This window comes from Chrysochloris asiatica, unplaced genomic scaffold (assembly GCF_000296735.1).
Source record: "Chrysochloris asiatica unplaced genomic scaffold, ChrAsi1.0 scaffold00041, whole genome shotgun sequence".
NCBI lineage: Eukaryota > Metazoa > Chordata > Mammalia > Afrosoricida > Chrysochloridae > Chrysochloris > Chrysochloris asiatica.
The window spans coordinates 7,771,100-7,792,973 of NW_006408559.1; the positions used below are offsets into that span (position 1 = coordinate 7,771,100).

The following is a 21,874-nucleotide window of genomic DNA, read 5'->3' on the forward strand; positions in this document are numbered from 1 at the left end:
GTAAGGATTTACACCCTCGGAAACCCTGTACAGGGTCGCTATGGGTCGGAACCGACTCGACGGTACTTAACAACAACAACAACAATGACCCTACAAGGCAGATGCTGTTTTCTTTACAGATGAGGTCACCTCACTGGTAAGAGATGGTGGGATTTAGACCCAGGAAGCAGGACCACAAGAGCCGCACCCACAGCCACAATTCCCCTGGTTTTCTGCAGGCACAGTGCCCCAGGAGCCTGGCAAGGCTGTCTGTAGACAACCAGAGCTGGGAGTACCCGGCTTACAGATAATAAAGGGACAAAGCCCATCCCACACACTGCATTGTGTTTTAAACGGGTCCTGCCATTTCTCTGTCCGTGCCTTGGACAAAGCCACTCACCCCAGTGCTCCTTGAACCCTAAAGGCCCCATAGACTGCCCGGGCAGCCACATCTGCACTGCTCTGTGAAGACAGTACAGGTGACTGCTGTGCCTCCCATCTCCTAGTTCCATTTAGACTCACAGGCCCAGGCTGGCCAACCACCAACCCAGACAACCCACTTCAGTCTCTCTCTCTCTCACACATCCTCCTTTCAAGACCTCCCTCCTCTGTAGTTCTTGCTAGTTCCCCCTCCAGAAAAACATTCCTCCCTCCACTCCTCTGCAAAGCCACTGATGGCGCTGTGGGTTAGGCATTGGGCTGCTGACTGCAAGGTCATCAGTTCAAACCCACCAGCTGCTCCGCAGGAGAAAGAGGAGACTGTCTGCAAAGATCTACAGCTCCGGCAACCCTACACAGGGCCGTGATGAATCAGAGGAGACTGCATGGTTATGGGTTTGATTTAAGTTCATTCTTCCAATCAAGAATAGCACAGTGCCAACCGGAAAGGCCAGAGGCAGAGGGCACGGTCCACTGTATAAAGGACAAGCATGAACTTCAGGTGCCCAAACCCATTATAGTAACTCTGTGGGAGCCCAGGGGGGATCGGGGAGGAGATGGTTCCATTCTTTTTGTTGTCCTACTTGAAATTTTCTCTACTTAGCAAATGTTACTTCTGTAATGAAGGGAAGGACAGAGCCAATGCCACTTTTGAGGGACATCAGCTTGGGTAAGAAACATGAGAACACTGCTCCGGTGATAACCTTTATTTGGTGCCAATGAGTTGGTTCCAACACATAACAATCCCCTAACAAACACTGCCCCATCCCCACAACTGTTGCAAATAGCTGGTAACTCAGAGGAAAAAGGAAACCTTTGATGTGGACACAGACTTGATAAAGGGTCACCAACCTCCACAGTCTTGAGAAACTCCCTATCCCAGAAAAACATACTGCTTCATCTCTTCTGAGGAAACCAGTTTTCTTCTGAGGAACTGAACCTTCATTTCAATAGTGCAGCCATTCTGATAGACAATCCAGCGGTTTCTGACGAAACTCAACAAAGTCTCCTATGATTCCAGCAATCCTACTCTTAGATATTTACCCAAATGAACTGAAAACTTATATCCAACCAAAAACATAGATGAGTAACATTTCTGACAGCTTTAGTCACAATTGACAACAATTGTGAAATCAAGATGCCCTCCAACAGTTGAATGAATGGTGTTCCATCCAAGCAGTGGAGTATTCCTCAGTGAGAAAAAGAAATGAATTACAAGCCAGGAAAAGACACGAGGGATCCTTACATGCAGTCTGAAAAGGCTGGGTGGCCCAACGACATGACAGTGCAGAGACATGGCTAAACTGCCGAGACACAAGGGGAGCTCAGCATTGCCCACCCAAGACCACAGGTCAGTGCTGGATGAGTGCAAGAAAAGGCCCGAAGCCTTTCCCATGATCTACAGCTGCACCTGCAGCAAATGAAAGTTCAGCGATGAAGGATTTGCCCTGGTGGCGTAGTGGGTTATGTGTTGGGCTGCTAACTGCAGGGTCAGTAGTTCAAATCCACCAGCCGCTCCACAGGAGAAAGCTGAGGCTTTCTGTTCCTGTAAAAATTTACAGCTCAGAACCAAGAGTCGGAACCGACTAGACAGCACACCACCAACCCATCAGGGGTTCAGGGATTTTGGTTCCATCGGTTCAAAGTGAGGAGTCTAAGGGCAAGTCAGTCATAACTCAGACCTTTATAACCTAAGGACTGTCTGTGTATATATATAGTTAACCCAACCTCACGGCCGACGAGTTGATCCTTTAGGACAGTATAGAAGTGTCCCCAGGTTTCCAAACAGGAGCCTGGTGACACAGTGGTTAAAGGTACTTGGTTGCTAACTGAAAGGTCAAAGGTTTGAACCAACAGTTGCACAGAGGTCTGGGTTCCAACCGTTAAATTCTCGGTTAGCAGCTAAGCACTCACCGGCCATGCCACGAGGGCTCCCTGTCTGTACTACAACAGAACCAAAACGTGGGCAAGAATGAGTAGTGGGGTACGGGGCACTTTAAGGGCATGTGACATTCCTGTACAAGCCCAGAGTGCTGCCCGCTGTGGACTTCAGTCAATAAACACACACCAGTACTGGCTCTGTGAATGGAACAAATGTGCCACAGGAAGGTCATAGGTCACTCACTAGGAGCCTATGTGAATGTGCTGGACTTTCTGGACAATTTTTCTGTAAAGCCAGAACTGGTTTTAAAAATGTACATTAAAAAAGCCAAGTTTTGTAACAAAAATAAGGAGTAGTTAATCTTACATTCCAGAAACAGAGGACCCTAGGACCATCAAGGGAGATGAGCATGAGCTGAATGTGGGACACTACCAGAGAAGTGACACCAGAGATGGAGGCAGAGATGTGGACATGGCGAGAGAGAGCAGCTGAGGACTCTGGACTCATGGAAAGAAAAGGACTGAGTGCTGGCGGCCAGGAGGCAGGCTTGCAGAATGTACCCTTTAGTTGGTTAAATTATTGTATAATCTGGAGTGTTTGTGTACATCTCCCCACCGAAAAGAACAAGAAAAACAGAAGAAATGGAAGCAAATACTGTTGAATGCTGATGCACGGAGACTGTAATCATTGTAATGGTGTAAAGCCGATGTTCTCCCATGTAAACTATCACTCAGTTCACAATAAAAACAAAACAACAACAAAAATAAAGAATTATCCCCCCAAAAAAGCTAATATGTATGTGTAATGGGGAAAAAACAAAAACAGCAAATAGCTGCCATATTTGTGAGGCTCTTGTTGCTACGTGTTGTCAAGTCCGTTGCGACCCATAGTGAGCCTTGTACAGGGTTTCCAAGGAGTGACTGGAGAGTTTGAATCACTGACCTTGCGGTTCAGACCTTGTGGTCAAGTGCTTATCACAGATTCCAGATTGGCTTCCATGAGCTCTTCCCTGCCCCATCCACCAGCCACAGAAGCGTGATTTTCACAGTTGAAGCAGATAAGGCCGCCTTCACTTGGCAGGCGTTCACTCTGCCCAGTTTTGTCACATCATCTGCTGCTCCCAGGCACAGGGCTGATCACTGAAGATGGATCCTTTCACCTGCCTTATCATACTGAAAACACATTCGAGACTCATCATTGTTGTTGTTAAGTGCCATCAAGTCGGTTCCGACCCCTAGCGACCCTGTATAGGGTTTCCGAGGAGCGGCTGGTGAGCTTGAACTGCCGACCTTGCAGTTCAGACGGCTTTGCAGTTTGGCGCATTAACCCACAGCACCACACCAGGACTCCAGACTCATCATTAGGTTTGGCAAAAAAAACACACAAGCTTCCTCCTGTTCGCTTCCTAACCAAATCTGCCCTGAACACGCCACCCCAATGCTGGTGATGTGGCCAGGGGACAGGGCAGAGAGGTAGGGGCTGGGGTCTGCAGAGCAAAACGGAGGTAGGCAGTAAAAACTGAGCTTGGTCTCAGTTCCACAGCCCTGCCTGGGAGCTGGGCCCTCAAAGCTGGCCCACTGTGGGAAGGCAGCAGATTTGCTTCTCTCACTGAATTCTCAACTAGGGTAATACTGGTCCAAGGGCGGGGTAAGGGGTTGTAAATAAACAAAACAAACTTAGCTACTGCAATGGTTTCAGGCGGACTGATGGTACAAACTCTGGCATGCAACCCATCCAGGGGCTACACAAAAGAAAGGCTTGATGATCTGCCTTCCCAAACATCACAACCTAGAAAACCCTCCCAGGTAGGCATACTCCAGCACATGGTCACCTGAGTCAGAATGGACTCTGAGCTACCTAACAACTACACTGCTCTGTGGCCCTCCAGGATGGGAACGGGCACTTTCTTCTAATTCCATCTTTCCACCAACTTTTTGAAACCCCCTCATATCCAATATATCTGTGGTTTTATAATTCCATGGGGTTGGGGAAAGCATTAGGAAAAAAAAGTGTCTCAAAAGGCTCAGGGGCTAAGAGTGGGGTGGGGTGAAAAGATGGAGAAATACAGTCCTACCTCTGTTCCAAGATTCTGTGTGTGTGTGAATGTGTGTGGTTACAGTGACCATGAAGACCAAAGGCTTTTCAAGCTAGGCCTAAAATAAGCATTTCTTACAGAGCACTGGCCATACCAGGAGACTTTTAAAGGCTCCTGGTTACTTGATGTTGGGAGGCTACATCTAATAGAGAGATGAATCTGCCTGGAGGAGAAACACCTCCCACATGCCCAGATAAAGCCTCTCCAAAGGAGAAAGAAAGGAGCTTTGGTAGCGTAGTGGTTATGAGTCAGGTTGCCAACCTCAAGGTCAGCAGTTCAAAACTACCAGCAGCTCCATGGGAGAAAGATAAAGCTTTCTGTTCCTGTAGATTTACAGCCTCAGAAACCCTATGTAGGGTCACTATGAGTCGGAATCGACTCCACGGCACTTAACAACAACAGCAAAGGAAAAAGATGAGGTCTGCTCCAGGGAAGACTTAGTCTGGGAAATCCTATAAAGGGTCTCTAGGAGTCAGACTGATTTTATGGCAGTGGGTTTAACTTGTGAGTTGCCTGTTCAAAAACCTCTCACCATTTACTGCAGAAGAAAGGTCTGGTGATCTGCTTCTATAAAGATGACAGTCAAGAAAACACCATGGAGCAGATCTGCTCAGATACACACCTGGGGTTGCTCTGAGTCGGAACAGACTCGAGGGCAACCAGTTTGGATTTGGAAATTCCCACTCCTTACTTACTACAGGGTCGCTATGGGTCGGAACCGATTCGAAGGCACTTAACAACAACAACAACAACTTACTACAGAGGAGTGATTGTCAAGTGACAGGCGATGATGTTAATTTCTGAGGCCTCACCATCTTTTTTTTTAAGACACAGAATAACGTACCAGTACACACCCTCTATACAGTTAGGTAGAGTAGTGTGTGAAATGTTTGTTCCAGTTACACGTGATGTCTGTGTGCTACAGGATGACACCAACTGCACTTGCTGTTAAGAACGTTCTTCTCACTTCCATTTAAAGAGAATAATGTGTGACAGGTGGAACTAAACTCTGTCTCACGGTCATAATTCAACTACACACTCACAACCACCACCAGACTCCACGGGAGGCACATAGCACCGTCCGGACGCGACTTGGACAAGAAACATTTTTTGTGTGAGGCAACTTTTCCTATTCAACGTATATGTTGTTGTTGTGCCATGGAGTCGGTTCCGTCTCATCGCGACCCTGTACAGGGTTTCAGAGGCTGTAAATCTTTACGGGAGCAGAAAGCCTCATCTTTCTCCTGTCAAACAGCTGGTAGTTTCAAACTGCTGACCTTGCGGTTCACACCCCAATTCGTAACCACTACGCAACCAGCAACCAGAGCTCCTAATTCAACGTATATGAGGGGGCTTCAAAAAGTTCGTAGAAAAGATGGAATTAAAAAGATAATGGGACCTATACCTATAGAAGCAGTAGCTCAACAGAGGGAACAAATCTTCACAGCGAGGATCATTCCCACGCCCTCCACACACGGAGAGGGCAGGGATGGGTAACTTGGACATTGGCTACCCAGAATGGGGGGCGGGGGGCTACAAAGGCAAGAAGTGACTGGCTTACAACCTTTCAAGAGGCAACCTAGATCCAGAGGGCGTGGAGGAAGGTAGAATCTCCACTGAGTAGTATCCAATCTGTCTAGGAGGGGCTGATGAAAGGAGATGTGGATAGGTCTCTTGTAATACAATAGTGAATAATTAGTATCAGGACTGATTGTGAGGGCTGAAAATATAAAGCTGGAAGTTTTGTAGCTAAGGAGGGAGTGATTAACTTTTCAGTCTAAGAGCGGAGGTCCCTGGGACCATCAAGGGAGAAAAGCGGAGAGCAGGACCCTACCCAGAGAAGCAGTGATGCCAGGAATGGAGCAGAGATGATGATGTAGAGAGATGGAGCAGCTGGGGACTTTGAATCTGTGGGGGGGGCGGGAGGGAGGTGGGTAGGCTTGTAATGTATACCCTTTGGTTGGTTGATGATGCATGGAGGGAATTGTAACCATGGTAATGAAACGATATATGATGGGATCAACATGAAGCTAATGTCCAAACGATCACATAATTCACAATAAAGCATTAAAAAAAAAAAAAAAAAAGTTAATGGATGTTTTTCCATGAATTTTTGAAGCCCTCCCACCCCCACTCCAGCACCTACTAGTTTTCAGCGGCAGGTTTTAGGTGGGGATCCTCTGTCCTGCTTCATCCCATTTCACAGTCTTTTCCATCCTAGTGTCTGTGTAAATCCCCAGGGCCTACACCCACATTCAAAGTTCCCACAAGAGGGAAACTGGGTCATAGTTATAGAATATACTATAAGCAGCTTAAAAATATTGGGTTTTACCTCATCTCCTCAAATGCCACCTTTTGGTGCCCACTAATTTAGAGACACTTGGACTATCAGTTTCATTCCTAACCACTTGTTAAGGGCATGGAGAAGTGGTTTTAAGATCCCTAAGTGGGATCTTAAAACCAAACAGTTTGCTCTGGGCTGCGAACATAAAGGATTATGTTTATCACCTACCCAGTGGCACCGCAGAAATAAGACCTCGAAATCTTCAGTAAAGATTACAGTCACGGAAACCCTAGGGCGCAGTTCTATTTTGTAGCAGGTGGGATCACCACGGGTGGGAGTAGACGGAGGCCTGTCAGCAGTAGTTCCCATTGCCAAGGAGTGGGTTCCGCTAACTAGTCACCCTTAGGGTTTCTGAGGCCATAAATCTTTAGGAAAGCACACAGCTCCATCTTTTTCCTGAGGATTAGATGGTGAGTTTGAACCCTCACCTTGAAGTGAGCAATACGCTTAACCCACTGCGCCACAGTTGCACAGGAGGTTTTAACACTGCAGGCTGCTCACCAGGAAGGAACCTGCAGGGAAGCCCAGGCTCACGAATACCAATACAAGAGGAGATGGGAAGGTATGGGGAGGAGGGGATACCTGGGTATTAGGGGGCTGCAAACAACAGCTCTTCCCCAACCCTGAAGGCTTGATCCTGGGGACAAACTGACACCCCTCATTTAATATCCCTGGTGGCAAGTAGTTAAGCATTGGCTGCCAAAAGAAAGGTCCCAATCCACCAGCTGCTTGGCGGAAGAAAGAAGATGGTCTGCTTTGCTTTGATCCCAACTCTCAGCGACTCTGTACAGGGTTTCTGAAGAGCAGCTGGTGCCGCCTCGTGGTTCACGGTCCAGTCCTGAGCCTACAGCGCCATGCTAGGGCAGATCTTCCCTGTCCTATAGGGTCACTGGATGACGCTATTTAGGAGCCGGTGAAGGTGGATTGATTATACCAAGGGCGATAACGGAATCCGTCTCAGGTAATTCTGAGGAGGGCCAGGTCCCTCCAGGGGCCTGAAGGAGACGCTGGTCACCTCGGATGTCCACCTCCCCCACCCGGGACGGGACGGCGGGCCCACTCCACGCCTCCCCTCTCTCGGGGTCAGAGCCCCACTCCCCGACCCCGATCAGATTTCCGCCCACCGAGTGCCCACCGGCCGCCACGCCGGAGCCCCAGCGCTTGACCCCCGCCGCCAGGTGAGCTCCCAGCCAGCCGGCGCGACCGCGGGGACCGGAAACCGGGTCTGGAGTGGGGCCCGGGAACCCGAGCGAGGCCCCCCAGGCCCGGAGTCTACCGCAAGATTGAATGAGGTCACCCCGGACCCCTCCGGCCGCGGGCACCCTCGGTGCCTACCTTCCATGTGCCCAGCCCCAGGATGGGCATCTTGGCGCCAGTGTTAAGTACGAGACTAGCCATGTCGAGCAAGCTGCACAAACCCCGACTCAAGATCATGCCACCTTCGCTGAGCGCGCCTTTAAATAAGCCCAGCGACCCGCGGGAAGGGCGCTTACGGTTGGCGTTTGGCTGACGCACGCGGCTTCTGATTGGCCAGTCTGCGCTGATGCTACCGCCTTCCTAACTTTCTCCCGGACTCCGCGAGGACTCTTCTCCCGCTAGGTCCTAGCGGTGCCGGATTCTTCCCTCCGCCAGCAGCTCTTCGCCTGCGGAACCAGAAATCTAGGTTGCTGCTCGGGGTCAGAAACGCTAACGTTTAGAATTAGTCACTGACCGTCCAAAATAAATAGAATGTGGAGGCATCTGGGCTGCACTCTTTTTTAATACTTTATTTTATTCTTCTTGTTGTTATTGAGACTACACATAGCAATACAGATACCAACGATTTCTATATATATATGCTTCAGTAACACCGATTACAAGAAGCTCTGATAGCGTAGTGTAATCAGCGTAGTGTAAAACAGCAACGTCAGCAGTTCGAAACTACCAGTTGCTCCGCGGGAGAAAGATGAGACTTTCTGTTCCTGTAAAGATTTACAGCCTCGGACACCCTGTACAGGGTCGCTATGAGTTGGATCTGATTCCACTCCACGGCACATAACAACAACACTGATTACATACTTCAAGTTGGTCTGCACTGCCTAAGGACTCCTAAGACAACATATATGTATCGCCCAAGTCCATAAGATGCTCTCTGGGTTTTCACAGATGCCCAGCCCGTACTTTGTGTGAGTTCCATTGATGGCAGGTGTGCCTAGGTAAGTTGTCGAGGACAATGTGTTCTTGGGCAAATGTCTCTATCACAGAGATGCCATGTACTTCTTGTTTTTAATGTTTTATTGTGGCTTATGTGAAAGTTTGCAAATCAAATTCCCATCCAACAGTTTATACCTAGTTTCCCGTGACTTGGGTACTCTCCCCATCCCTGTACCCCACTTCCATCCTGAGATCCCTGTTTCCCTTCTCTCAGCTTTCCTGCCCCTTCTTGCCTTCTGAATTGTACTTTTGGGAAAACTCTCTGCCCTTCTGGTCTCCTCTATAGTTGACTGCTCTAAGGAGTAATCTCCTGCAGGTGTTCGTATTCACTTTACAGATGTGCCTTTTGTTGGTCTGAAAGTGGTCTCCACCAGTGGGTTCAAGTTTTGAGTCTGAAAGGTGTCAGGAGCGCAGACTCAGCGGCTTCACCAGTCTCTATCAGTCCAGTGCATCTGTTTTTGTTTTTTTATGAATTTGAATGGTGTTCTACATTTTCCTCTCTATCTGTATGGGACTTTTTGTTGTGATCCTGGTCAGAGCTGTCCAGTGTGGTACCTGGTCACCATCTCGCTCTTCTGGTCTCAGACTAGTAGAGGTTGTGGTTACCCTGGTCCAGCGGTGCTCTGGACTAATTGTCTTATTGACGCTTTGCTTTTCTTCACTCATCTTTGCCCCAGATGGGAAGTCTCTCCCAAGCTTTTAGGACTCCAGTTGTTACTCACCAATATAGGATGTAGAACATTGTTTTTATGGACTGGATTATGCCAATCGGTCTCTTTGTCCCCCGTGGCTATGATCCCTATCCCTCAAGCCCAGTAACCCAGCTCTGTGTGATCTTTGCTTATGGCTAAATAGTTTCCGTGACCGTGTCCCTGTATGCTCTATTGCTGTTGTTGTTAAGTGCAGTCGAATCAGTTCCGACTCATAGTGACCCTGTACAGGGTTTCTGAGGACTACAGCACTATATATACCAGGACTCTATTACATACATGGATATATATGCCTTGTTCTCTTTGGGGACGTCTGCACAAGATTTGGGTTTTCCCAAACCAAAGTGCAGTCTCCTAGAGCCATCTCTTCCCCCGACCCATCTCAGTAACCAGCTCTGTCTGCACACCTGGGTATGAAAAGTCAACATCTGTTGAATTCTGGAAGTCCTGATGAGTTTTTCATGTGGAACTGAGACAGAGCCATTACTCCATCAGAGTGGAAAGTCCCAGTAAGGTGGCTGTTAATACTTGATGTGGAGTCTATGCTGACTCATGGCACCCACCGTGTGTGCCGAGTGGAACTGCTTCCCTGGGTGTCCATGACTGTGACCTTTCAGAAGCAGATGGTCAAGACTTTCCTCCAAGTCGTCTCTGAGTGGGTGGGTTTGAACCACCAACGTTTTGCCCAGTAGTCAAGCCAACTAATCATTTGTACCATTCAGGTGATGGCGGTTATGTACCGTGGAGTCGGAATCGACTCATAGCAACCCTATACAGGGTTTCCGAGGCTGTAAATCTTTACGAGAGCAGAAAGCCTCATCTTTCTCCCATGGAGCAGCTCGTAGTTTCCAACGGCTGACCTTAAGGTTCACAGCCTGATTCGTAATCACTACGCTACCAGAGCTCCTTGCCATTAGGTTGCTTAGCAAAACTCTCTAGAAGAAGAAATGTGACTTACAGGGAGAATTCAAAAACAAATCTATAAAAGAAAAGTTAGCTTTAATATCGTCACTTCAAGTATTTCAAATTGCTGCTGACTTTGTTGTTAGTTGTTATCAAGTTGGCTCTGACTCATAGCAACCGTATGACATGCTGTGTATAATGTATAAATGTTGCCAAGTCCTGTATCATTTGGTTGTATTGTTATTAACTGTCATTGAGTGGGGTTGAATTCATAGAGAGCCTATGTACAAGGGAACAAAACACTGGCTGGTCCTGTGTCAGCCTCACAATTGTTTCAACCACTGTGTCCTTTTGGGAGGTAATGAATGATACACTGACCAGCCTCAGGGAAGTCATTGCTGTCTAGTTGATTAAGACTCAGAGTGACCCTGTAGGACACGGTAGAACTGCCCCACAGTTTCCAAAACTGTAATGTTTATAGAAGCAGATTACCACATCTTTCTCTAGGTGGAGGGCTTCTAACTACCAAACTTTCAGTCTAGGGCTTAACCACCACACTACCAGGGCTCCTAGTTTGTTGTTGAGTGACATCAAGTCGATTCTGATTCATAGTGACCCTATATAGGGTTTCTAGGGAGCAGTTGGTGAGATTGAACTGGTGACCTAGAAGGCAAAAGAACACAATATAATTTTCTCAAGACAGACATAGGAAGAAAATCTTTGGTTTCTTTCCAGCAGCATCTCTTCATGATGCTCCAGTCTCTCCCCCCACCCCCGACCTCATTGCCTTTTGGCTCCTTCACCCTCTGATCTTTCCTCTAATTATGCAAGATTGGGGACTCCATCTGTCTGGAATGACTCAGGAACTAGACCTCACTGAACTCCATTCTGGTGATTTTCCATTTAGTAACTTATTTAAAAGAACAGGATAAACCAGATAGCTTTCCATTTCTAGAAAAACTGTAGTAATGAGCACATTTGAATGCTATTTATGCCCAAATAATAGAATTTGAACGTGAGCCTTATGCTGGATGCTGGTTTGTGACAGGAGCGCAGACAGTGAGTGTACGCTCTTCACTCATGGGTCCCATATAACATCAAGGTGGCTGTGTTAACTACCCCCAGGGTCTACAGCCCAGCTCCCTACTGCTGTTGTAACAGAAGTACCAAAGTGGATGGCTTTACCAAGGAGAAATTCATGGTCTTGCTAGTTAAAAGGCTACAAGTCTAAATATTGAAGGGGCTATAAGGAGTCCTAAGGAGCTCTGGTAGTGTTGTTGTTGTTGTCAGATGCCATCGAGTCAGAACTGACTCATAGCGACCCCATGCACAGCAGAACGAAACACTGCCCGATCCTGAGCCAACCTCACTACCGCTGCCACACTTGAGTCCATCAATGCTGCCACCTGGCCAATCCATCTCATTAGGGGTCTTCCTCTTTTTCTCTGACCCTCCACCTTACCCAGCATGATGTCCTTCTCCAACAACTGTTCCCTCCTGACAATATGTCCAAAGTATGAGTGATGAAGCTTAGCCATCCTGGCCTCCAAGGAGCACTCTGGCTGCACTTCTTCCAAAACAGATCTATTGGTTCTTTTGGCAGTCCATGGCACTTTTAGTATTCTCCTCCAACATCACAACTCAAAGGCATCAATTCTTCTACGATCTTCCTTATTGACTGTCCAACTTTCACATTCATATGAGGTTATTGAAAATACCATGGCTTGGGTCAGGCGCACCTTAGTCCTCAAGCTGAGCTCTGGTAGCATAGTGGTTACGAATTTGGCTGCTAACCTCAGGGTCGCCAGTATGAAATTACCAGCTGTTCTGTGGGAGAAAGATGAGGCTTTCTGCTCCCATAAAGATTTGCAGCCTCAGAAACTCTGTGCAGGGTCGCTATGAGTCGGAACCAACTCTACGGTACTTAACAACAACAACAAGGAGTCTTGGTGTGGTATTGAGGGATAGTGCTTGGGACCACAAGGTCGGTTTGAACCGAAAGGTCGGCTGTTCAAATTCATCAGCCGCTCCTCAGAAACCCTATACAGGGTCAGTATGAGTCGGAACTGACCCGACAGCACTTCCCAACCACAAGAAGACTGAAATCAGATTAGTGGTTCTAGAGGAAAGCGCTCTCTCTCTCTCTCTCTCTCTCTCTCTCTCTCTCTGTGCCCTCTGGTGAAGAGTCTTTGTCTCTTCCCAGCTTTTGTTCCTGGGCTCGTTGGTGATTTCAGGTGAGGAGGCGTCTGTCTTTCCTATTTCCTATCTCTAGGTCTAATCTGTCTTTTTTATATCTTAAAGATAATTGACATCAAACACGTCCTACACTCACACTGAAATGAATCTCTAACCACAAATATTGTTGCTGTTCAGTGCCATCAGGGTAGTTTTGACTCATAGTGACTCTGTATAGAGTTCCCAAAAGTGACTGGTGGGTTTGAACTGCCGACCTTATGGTTAAGTAGTTCAATGCTTATCCTACAGTGCCACACCAGGACTCCAAAACCACAGATATACAATACATATTTACAATACATACTTTGTGGGGACACAGTTAGTTCATTACATTTAGTCTCCTGTAAAAATGATGCAGGGAGTAGCCAGGTTCGTTTACACAGAAGGGCCATCTGTTAGGGACATGAACTCATATTATATACTTGTATTGCTTTTAAATATTGGAATATTGAGTGTAACTTCAGAAGGAGTTGTTATTTGTCTAAATCTGGATCATTCTAGTCAGGTTATGCAAATGTGAAAACCAAGACCTGTCCGGTGGGGTTTCTATGGCAACAATAAGACTGAGTTGGGAGACAGTCTTGCCCATTAACTGGTCCCTTGCTAATGTGATCTTTGTAAAATGCCACTGTGCATACGTACACCAAGATGGTGCTGGAAAACCTTTGATGAAACCCTTTTGGGAAATACCCTAGTCAGTCATATCAAGAGCAGTAAAGATCTTAATGTATTCAGAACCAGTAATCCTACCATGAGCAAATTCACACACCACACACACACACACACACACACACACTATAAGGTTGGGACTAGAATGAGGCAAGTGAAGCACCCAGGACTCAAAATGTTGTGACCGAATATGGGGACCTCCTTAAATCCTGTGTCCTAGGGACATCACAAGAGCTGTGGTAGCGTAGCAGTTACGAATCGGGCTGCTAATCTCATGGTCAGCAGTTCGAAACTACCAGCTGTTCCGCGGGAGATGACAGTTTCTGCTCCCGTAAAGATTTACAGCCTCAGAAACCATGTACAGGGTCGCTATGAGTCGGAACAGACTCCACGGCACATAACAATAACAACAACAACAACAGAGACATCACTGCATATGAAAAACATGCAGTTTTATGTATACATGAAATATAGTATTCTAAAGTCCACTAGACTGCATGTACAGTAAAATTGTAAATGTCCCAAAATAGTAAGTTATAAGGTGTATCCATTCAAAAAGAAAACTCTTCAGCTACAGAGAAAAGTGTATCTGAAAGACAGCAAAGGTGAAAGTAGAAAACAAGTCTATACCAGAAGTATGATGTCATACAGGCATGAAAAAACAGCAATATCGTATGGCTAAAGTTAGGAAGACACCAAAGGAAATGGGATAGTATTTGTTGGATTATGTCATTAATAAACACGGTTTGTAATGACAAGACAATTCTCTTAGTTTCCTAGGGCTGCCATAACAAAATCCCATAAATGAGTGGCTATAAGGAACACATACTTACTGCCTCATAGTCGGGAACCCATAAGTCTGACTTCAGGATGGATGTTGGATGATGTTTTCTGTGGGCTCCAAGTGAAAACTCTGCTCTATTTCTTCTACTTCTGATCACCTGGCATTCCTTGGGTTTTAGATGCATCTTGCCTCTGTGTCTCTGTGTCTATTCTCTTTTACACGATACCACTAAGATGGGATTGGAACCTGTTCTACTCAAGTTCAACCTCAGGTGACCCTAACTGGTGACACCTCAAAGAAGCTATTTCCAAACAAGGTCATGCTCATGGAAACTGAGGTTAGGACTTCAGCATATCTTTTGGGGGACACAATTCAATAAACTATAACCAAAATCTCATCTTAAACTCTCCAGTTGCCATAGGATAAAACACAAAACCCTGGGATTCAAGGCCCTGAGGAATCCAGTACAATGCTGTGCTTGTACCGACAACCTCCGAAGGATGCACTTTAAATTGGAGTTTATGGCTTGTGGATTATACAGGTAGTCTTTTTTTTATTGTTTTTCGTTATTGTGCTTTGTAGATAAGGTGCCTTTCACACACTGTCTCTTTTTTCTTTTTTTTTTTTTTTTTCGCCAATTGAAGGTTTGTGGTAACCCTGAGCTGAGCAAGTCTATCGGCGCCAATTTTCCAACAACGTGTACTCCCTTTGTGTCTCTGTCACATTTGGTCATCCATGCTCTTGCACACATAATAGATAACAATATAGTGTAAACAAACCATTTATGTTGTTGTTAAGTATTGTTGAGTCGGTTGCGACTCAGAGAAATCTGGTATAGGGTTTCCAAGGAGCAGCTGGTGGGTTTGAACTGTCGATCTTGTGGTTAGCAGCCCAGTGCTTATCCTACAGTACCACACCAGAATGCACTGTGAAACCCCAAAATTCATGTGATTTGCTTTATTGCAAAATTTGCTTTGAGGCAGTAGTCTGGAACGGAACTCCTAATATCTCTGAGTATGCCTGTATCTCTGTGGAGCGGTTATACACAATCAAAGAACACATGTTGCATATTCAAAACAAGTTGGTGAGAATGAATGTAGTCAGGAGGTCACTCAAGGACCCAAGCTGGTGGAAGTCCCTGCTATTACTGGCAGCCCCCTCCATGTCCTCAGGGTTTGCCTCAGAAAGGTAAACAAGGGTTGAACAGCCTCAGGCCTGAAAGTGACTCACATTCTATCCACTAACAATCTATTGGCTAGCCCTACTTGTGGATCTGGTTTGACTGTATCGGCTTGGGACATAGCATCCTCTTATGAGGCAAAAAAAAGAGGAGGCCAAGACATGTGGGCACCAAAAGTCTCTTCTAAGACCATAGGCAATTATTACCCCAAATCACGTGTCAGGCACTGTGGAACAAACCATCAATTGCTCATATGTAATCTGAGAACCTGAATTATGAAGAATTGGCATCAGAATTGGAGAAATACTCATTAACAACCTGCCATATGCTGATGACACAACTTTGCTTAATGAAAGTGAAGGAGACTTGAAATACTTATTGATGAAGATTAAAGACTATAGCTTTCAGGAAGGATTGCACCTCAATGTCAAGGAAAAAAAAAACCAATCTTCACAACTGGACCAATAAATAACATCATGGTAAATGGAGAAAAGAGTGAAATTTTCAAAGATTTCATTTAAGTTGGATCCACAGTCCATGTTCCAGGAAGCAGCAGTCAAGAAATTCAATGACATCTTGCATTAAGCAAATCTGCTGCAAAAGATCTCTTTAAAGTGTTAAAAAGCAAAGATGTCACTTTAAAGACCCACATGGTATTTTTCAGTTGTCTCACTTGCATGTGAAAGTTGGACAATGAGTAAGGAAGACTGCAGAAGAGTAGCTATATTTGAATTACACTTTTTGGAGAAAAATATTGAATGTACCGTGGACTGCCCAAAGAACAAACAAATCTATTTTGGAAGAAGTACAGCCAGAATGCGCCTTAGAAGCTGGAATGGTGAGACTTCATGTGTTGAAAATCAACTTGACAGCATCCAACAACATCAACAACCCAACAATTTTGGACCTGTAGCAATTGTCACACTCTCTTCACCTTACTCCCAGCTCTGCCTAAGAGCATCAAGATAAAATGGAATCAACCCACAGGAGTAGGGTTATTCATGCATTTCAATCATTACCCAAACACAATCACTTGTAACTGCCATGTTGTTTCAGAAGCTAGTATATGCTCAAGTACTGATGATATTGAAGCTGCCCTGAAGACACTGATGAAAAACAAGACTCCAGGAACTGATAGAATTCCAACTGAGATGTTTCAACAAACGGATGCAAGTCTGGAAATTCTGGGCCAAGAAATCATCTGCGACAAGAAATTTGGGAGACAGCTAACTTCCTGTCACTGAGCTGGAAGAGATCCATATTCATGCCCATTCCAAAAAAAGATGAACCAAAGGAATGCAGGAATTATCAAACAATATTAATATCACTTATGAGTACACTTATGCAAATAAGTAATAATACGAACTAGAGTTGCAGCAGTACATCAGCAAGGAACTGCCAGAGATTCAAGTTGGATTCAATAGAAGACATGAAGTAAGGAATATCATCGCTGATGTCAGATGGCTTGTGATTGAGAGCAGAAAATACCAGAAAGATGCTTACCTGTGCTTTATTGACTATGGAAAGGCTTTTGACTGTGCACTTCATGACAAATTAAGCACAACACTGAGGAGAATGGAAATTCCAGAACATCTAATTGTGCTCACATACATAGACAAAGAGACAGACATTCAAACAGAAAAAGGGGGTACTGCAACGTTTAAAGTCAAGAAAAGTATGCCTCAGGTTTGTATCCTTTCACCATACCTCTTCAGTATGTATGCTGAGAAAATACTCCAAGAAGCTGGATTCTGTGAAGAAGATTGTGGTATCGGAATCAGAGGAAGACTCATCAACAGCTTGAGGAATCATCAACAACACACCTTCCTTGCTGAAAGTGAAGAGGACTTAAAATACTTACTGATGAAGATCGAAGACTACAATCATCAGTATGGATTATATCTTAATGTAAAGAAAACAAAAATTCTCACAAATGGACCAATAATGAACATTATAATAAATGGAGAAAATATTGAGGTTCAAGGATTTCAGTTAACTTGGATTTACAAGCAACGCACATAGAAGTGAGAGTCAAGAAATCAAATGACACATTACACATTACCCTGGACAAATCTGCTGCAGAAGACCTCTTTAAAGTGTTAAAAAAAAAAGCAAAGATGTCACTTTGAGAACTATGGTGAGCCTGACCCACATCATTGTATTATCAATTGTCTCATATGCATGTGAAAGTTGGACAATGAATAAGGAAGACCATCGAATTGATTCATTTGAGTTATGATGTTGGAGAAGAATATTCAAAGTACCATGAACTGCTAGAAGAGCAGACAAATTTGTCTTGGGAGAAGGACAGCCAGTATGCTTCTTAGGAGCGAGGATGGTGAGACTTCATCTCACCTACGTTGGATGTGTCACCAGGGGAACCAGTCCTTGGAAAAGGGTGTCATGATTGGTAAAGTCGAGGGTCAGCAAAACAGACGAAGACTGTTAATGAGATGGATTGACCCAGTGGCTAACCAATGGGCTCAAACTTGGCCACAGTTGTGAGGATGGAGCAGGTCCAGGCAGTGTTTGGTTCTGTTGTGTGTATAGTTGCCACGATTCAGAACCGACTTGGCAGCATCTCATAAATAACAACTACAGACAAGCTATTAATTAACAGTTGTTGTTGTTGTTAAGTGCAGTCAAGTTGGTTCCGACCCATAGCGATCCTCTATAGGGTTTCCCAGTAGCAGCTGGTGAGCTTGAACTACACACATGAAACAAGTAGGAGAGAGTCTGCTCTGCCTAATCCCTAGCCCCTCCCACAGTAACAAGACCCTTTGTCTTCTACTCAAGAAAACCTAAGAGAGGGAGGTATCTGTGGAAAGGGACAGTCTGAACCCAACAGGTCACCTCCTGAGGGACCCACAAAGGAGTCTTGTGCTTATAAACAGATGTGCCTCCTGGTGTCTTGGACAGGATGTGAGTGGGAACTGACTCAATTTTCCTGAGATGTCTTTTCCCAAAACACATTCCACAGCAGCTGGTGGACATATCAGGAGCACATACGTACCCTAGGAACTGCTTAGCTAAGATTGTGCACCTAATGACCCCTGACCATCCCCATTCTCTATCTGTTCTCAGTGGGGAAGGAATGAGGTCCTGCCCCTGCAGCACAAGAGGGGGAATGAAGACCACCTCCTTGCTTTGGGTGCAGCACAAAACCCGTTCGTTATGGGGAACTGACGCCATTATCAAAGCTGACACTTGTCTCTTTTCTGAGTGAGAAAAGGATTGTTCCATCCAATGCCTGTGTGAGGTGTGTCTTTTGTGGCCACCCCAACACTTACAACTATGGAATGAATGAATGAGTATGGGGTGGCACTTTCTCAAGAGCTTTGGAACCCAAACTGCTCTGATTTGTAAGCAATGCCTAAGGCACTCCTGCTTTCTTCTTGATTGCTAGAAACCAATGGCTGTGATACTCTCATAGCTGCTCAAGGTGCACTAAGGTGTCACAGCTCTGTGACTGAGAACCTGGGTGAGAAGACTGAGGATGTGTGGGAACAAGAAAACAGGAGAGGCAGGCGTAGCTCAGAGCACGCGGAACCGTGAGGATCTTCAACTAAAAGGTTGGTGGTTCTCTGAAATGTGACAGGAAGGATTTCAGCCAGGGAGGGTCATGACCTGGCTTACACTTTAGAGTGGCCATGCAGACTGCTGGATGGACAACAGACCCTATTGGAAGACTCCCTTTTCTTTTGGAATAAAGCTTCTCCCCATTGAAGTCTGAATTTGTTTTTTAGTTGACACCCTCCACTGAAGGCGGCCCACAGGTAGTAAGTGGGATGAGCTATAGTTCTCCAGAAAAGTTTTCTATGAAGAATCTCAATGTTTTATGTCCAGTTCTGCTGCAGCTGGTCTCACAGTCACTACTGGCATCCCAACCAGATAGTTGAGGGATCAGCCCAACCATCATTCCTAAAGCTCTGACCTCATGGCTAGTCTCCTCCTTCTTCCTTCTGGGTACCGTCCGTGCACACCCACTCACAGTTATAAAGGAGCAAGGGAGCATCCTATAGCTGGATCCTATGGCAACTCAAACCCCAAATCAAACGAATCCCACTGCTGTCAAGTCAATTACAACTCATAGTGACCCTGTAGGTGCAGTAGATCTGACCCATAGTGTTCCCAAGACTATAATCTGCATCAACGCAGACTGCCACATCTTTCTCCTGAGGAGCAGCTGCTGGTTTCAAACCACTCACCTTACAATGAGCAGCCAAACACTTGAACCGCTGCCCTAACTGGTCTTCACGATGGCAACACAAGGGGCCAGAATTCGTAGACAGCCATTGTAGCTTACAATTCACTGGGACTCATGCTCCCTGTGGGAAGCAGGACCTCTAAGTCCTCAGTGCCCAGAGGTGTGGGGGTGGGAAGCACACAGTCCCTGAGGGTACTGTAGGATCCATTCTGCTTCCATTTGTGATTCCTGGACCTATGGTTCTCCCTCTTGCCACCTAGCACCATAAAAAGGTGTGTGACTCGATGTCTACGCTGCGCTGTGCAGGTTGGTGCTCCCTCCTGGTAGGTGTTTCCTCTAAGCTGACTCTGTTGGAAGGCAGCTCTGGGCAGCACTGTGTGTGTAGCCAGTGCAGCTCTGTGTTATTGACTGGGTCCCCTGGTCTGATGCGTGTTATCTGGGAACCTGTGGCTGACAATCAAACACTCAGAGAGACTGGGGACCTGTGGCAGGAAAAGCAAATCCTGACCCCAAATATGTATCTATTATCAGCTGACTGGCTCTGACTTTTCTGCTATAGAAGGAAGGTCCAGCAACAATGAATTAGAGAACTCTTGTGCGACAGTATCACATAGGTGCTGGTCTCTGTTGTTGGCAGATTGGATATTAAAAACAAACAACTGAAACCTAGACTTAAAATATTGAAGGATTCTATGAACAGTCTTTGTGTGCTGCTGTAGGATAAGCACTAAAAGTGGAAGACCCTCCCCCAAAGCAGTGGACTGACAGAGGAGCAGCAGTAATGGGCTCAACATAACAACAATTGTGAGGATGGTGCAAGACTGGGCAGTGTCTCGTCGTTTTGTGCATGGGGTCATTTTGAGTTACAACTGAATGGACAACACATAACAACAACAACAACAACAACAACAGAGACAGAGTGCTTATTCATGGGGCAGAAGTGGCTACGTGACCATAACTGCTCTTCAGGTCTTGTCATATCTATCAAGTCACGCAGCAAGAACCCATCAAAAAAAAGAAGTATTCATCCAGGATCAAGCATGTGCAGACTAGAGAAAACAAGAAAGCTGTGTGAACACGTGGTCCGAATCTCATGGCATCCATCACTGTTGCACCAGCCCCCTTCCATTGGTTCATCCATTAGTTCATCTCTAAGACTGTATGAGAACACTTACCCCCAGCTGATGAAGGAGGAAGAACCTAAGCTTGGTTCATAAATGGGTTATCTAGGTATGTGAATACTAGTAAAAACTGGATAACATTTGTACCATGACTCCACTCAGGAATAGCTTTGGAATCCCTCAGGAAGGTCTTTGCTGTGGGCAAAGTTTCATATGGTACACCAAGTCGTGGCTTGGTCAACTGCTCAGGAACCTGAAAAGAGAGATGGGAGGATTAGAGACAAGGAGATCTGGAGTAGGAACACTGGACGGACATATCAAAAGAGATACCATGTATGAAGATCTTTTTATCACATGTCAAAGCTTATGAAAGCCCTCTCCACAGTAGAGGCAGTCAATAACCATAGGACCAGCTCTGGCGAAATGTCCTTGTCTCCTTTCAGCATCTGTCTGACCCGCGTTCCTTGGAAATCTCCATGTGTCTTGGTCTGAATCTTTCCCTGGATCTAGGACTTCAAAGTGCAGTGACTCCACATCCAAAGGACATGTTCTACTCCTAACTCTGGCAGTAACACCCTCTGTCTCTACCAAGTCTTGTTTTTCAAAAGCTATGACATTCCTTGCTACTGGTAGTATAGCCTTATTATTCCTAGGGTTGATACTGTAATTTTCCCAACTGTTGTTGTTAAGTGCCGACAAGTCGATTACAACCCATAGTGGTCCTGTATAGGATTTCCAAGAAGCAGCTGGTAAGCTTGAACCATCGACCTTGTAGTTCAAACAACTTTGCAGTCTGACACATTAGCCCACACAGTGCCACATCAGGACTCCAGCTGAGGCCTGCCATAATTTCATACATATCATTTCCCACCACTGATATCTCTGATATGAGGGGACTTCAAAATGTTCATGAAAGATTCCATTATCTTTTTTTTTTTTTTTAGCTTTTTATATTTGTCCCAACAGTACTTCAAATGAAAAAAAAAAACCACAAAAAAAACAAAAACCCTCAAGTATAGTATGAGTCACAGTATTTTAATAAGAACAAAAACAAATAGACCAAGAACTTAAAATAAGCATAATAAACACAAACAACATGAAAGAACAACAACGTATTATGAAAAAGAATAATAC

General features: G+C 45.5%; 1 protein-coding gene across 1 annotated transcript in view; it reads right to left on the bottom strand.

Annotated features, from left to right (window-relative positions):
- The window catches only part of AKR1B1 (aldo-keto reductase family 1, member B1 (aldose reductase)), a 15,253-nt gene extending 7,117 nt beyond the window's left edge, over positions 1 to 8,136 (bottom strand). Inside the window, exon 1 of the mRNA XM_006861227.1 lies at positions 8,074 to 8,136. Coding sequence (XP_006861289.1) covers positions 8,074 to 8,136 — 63 coding nt within the window. The remainder of the gene's footprint in view (positions 1 to 8,073) is intronic.
- Between the last annotated feature and the right edge of the window lie 13,738 nt (positions 8,137 to 21,874).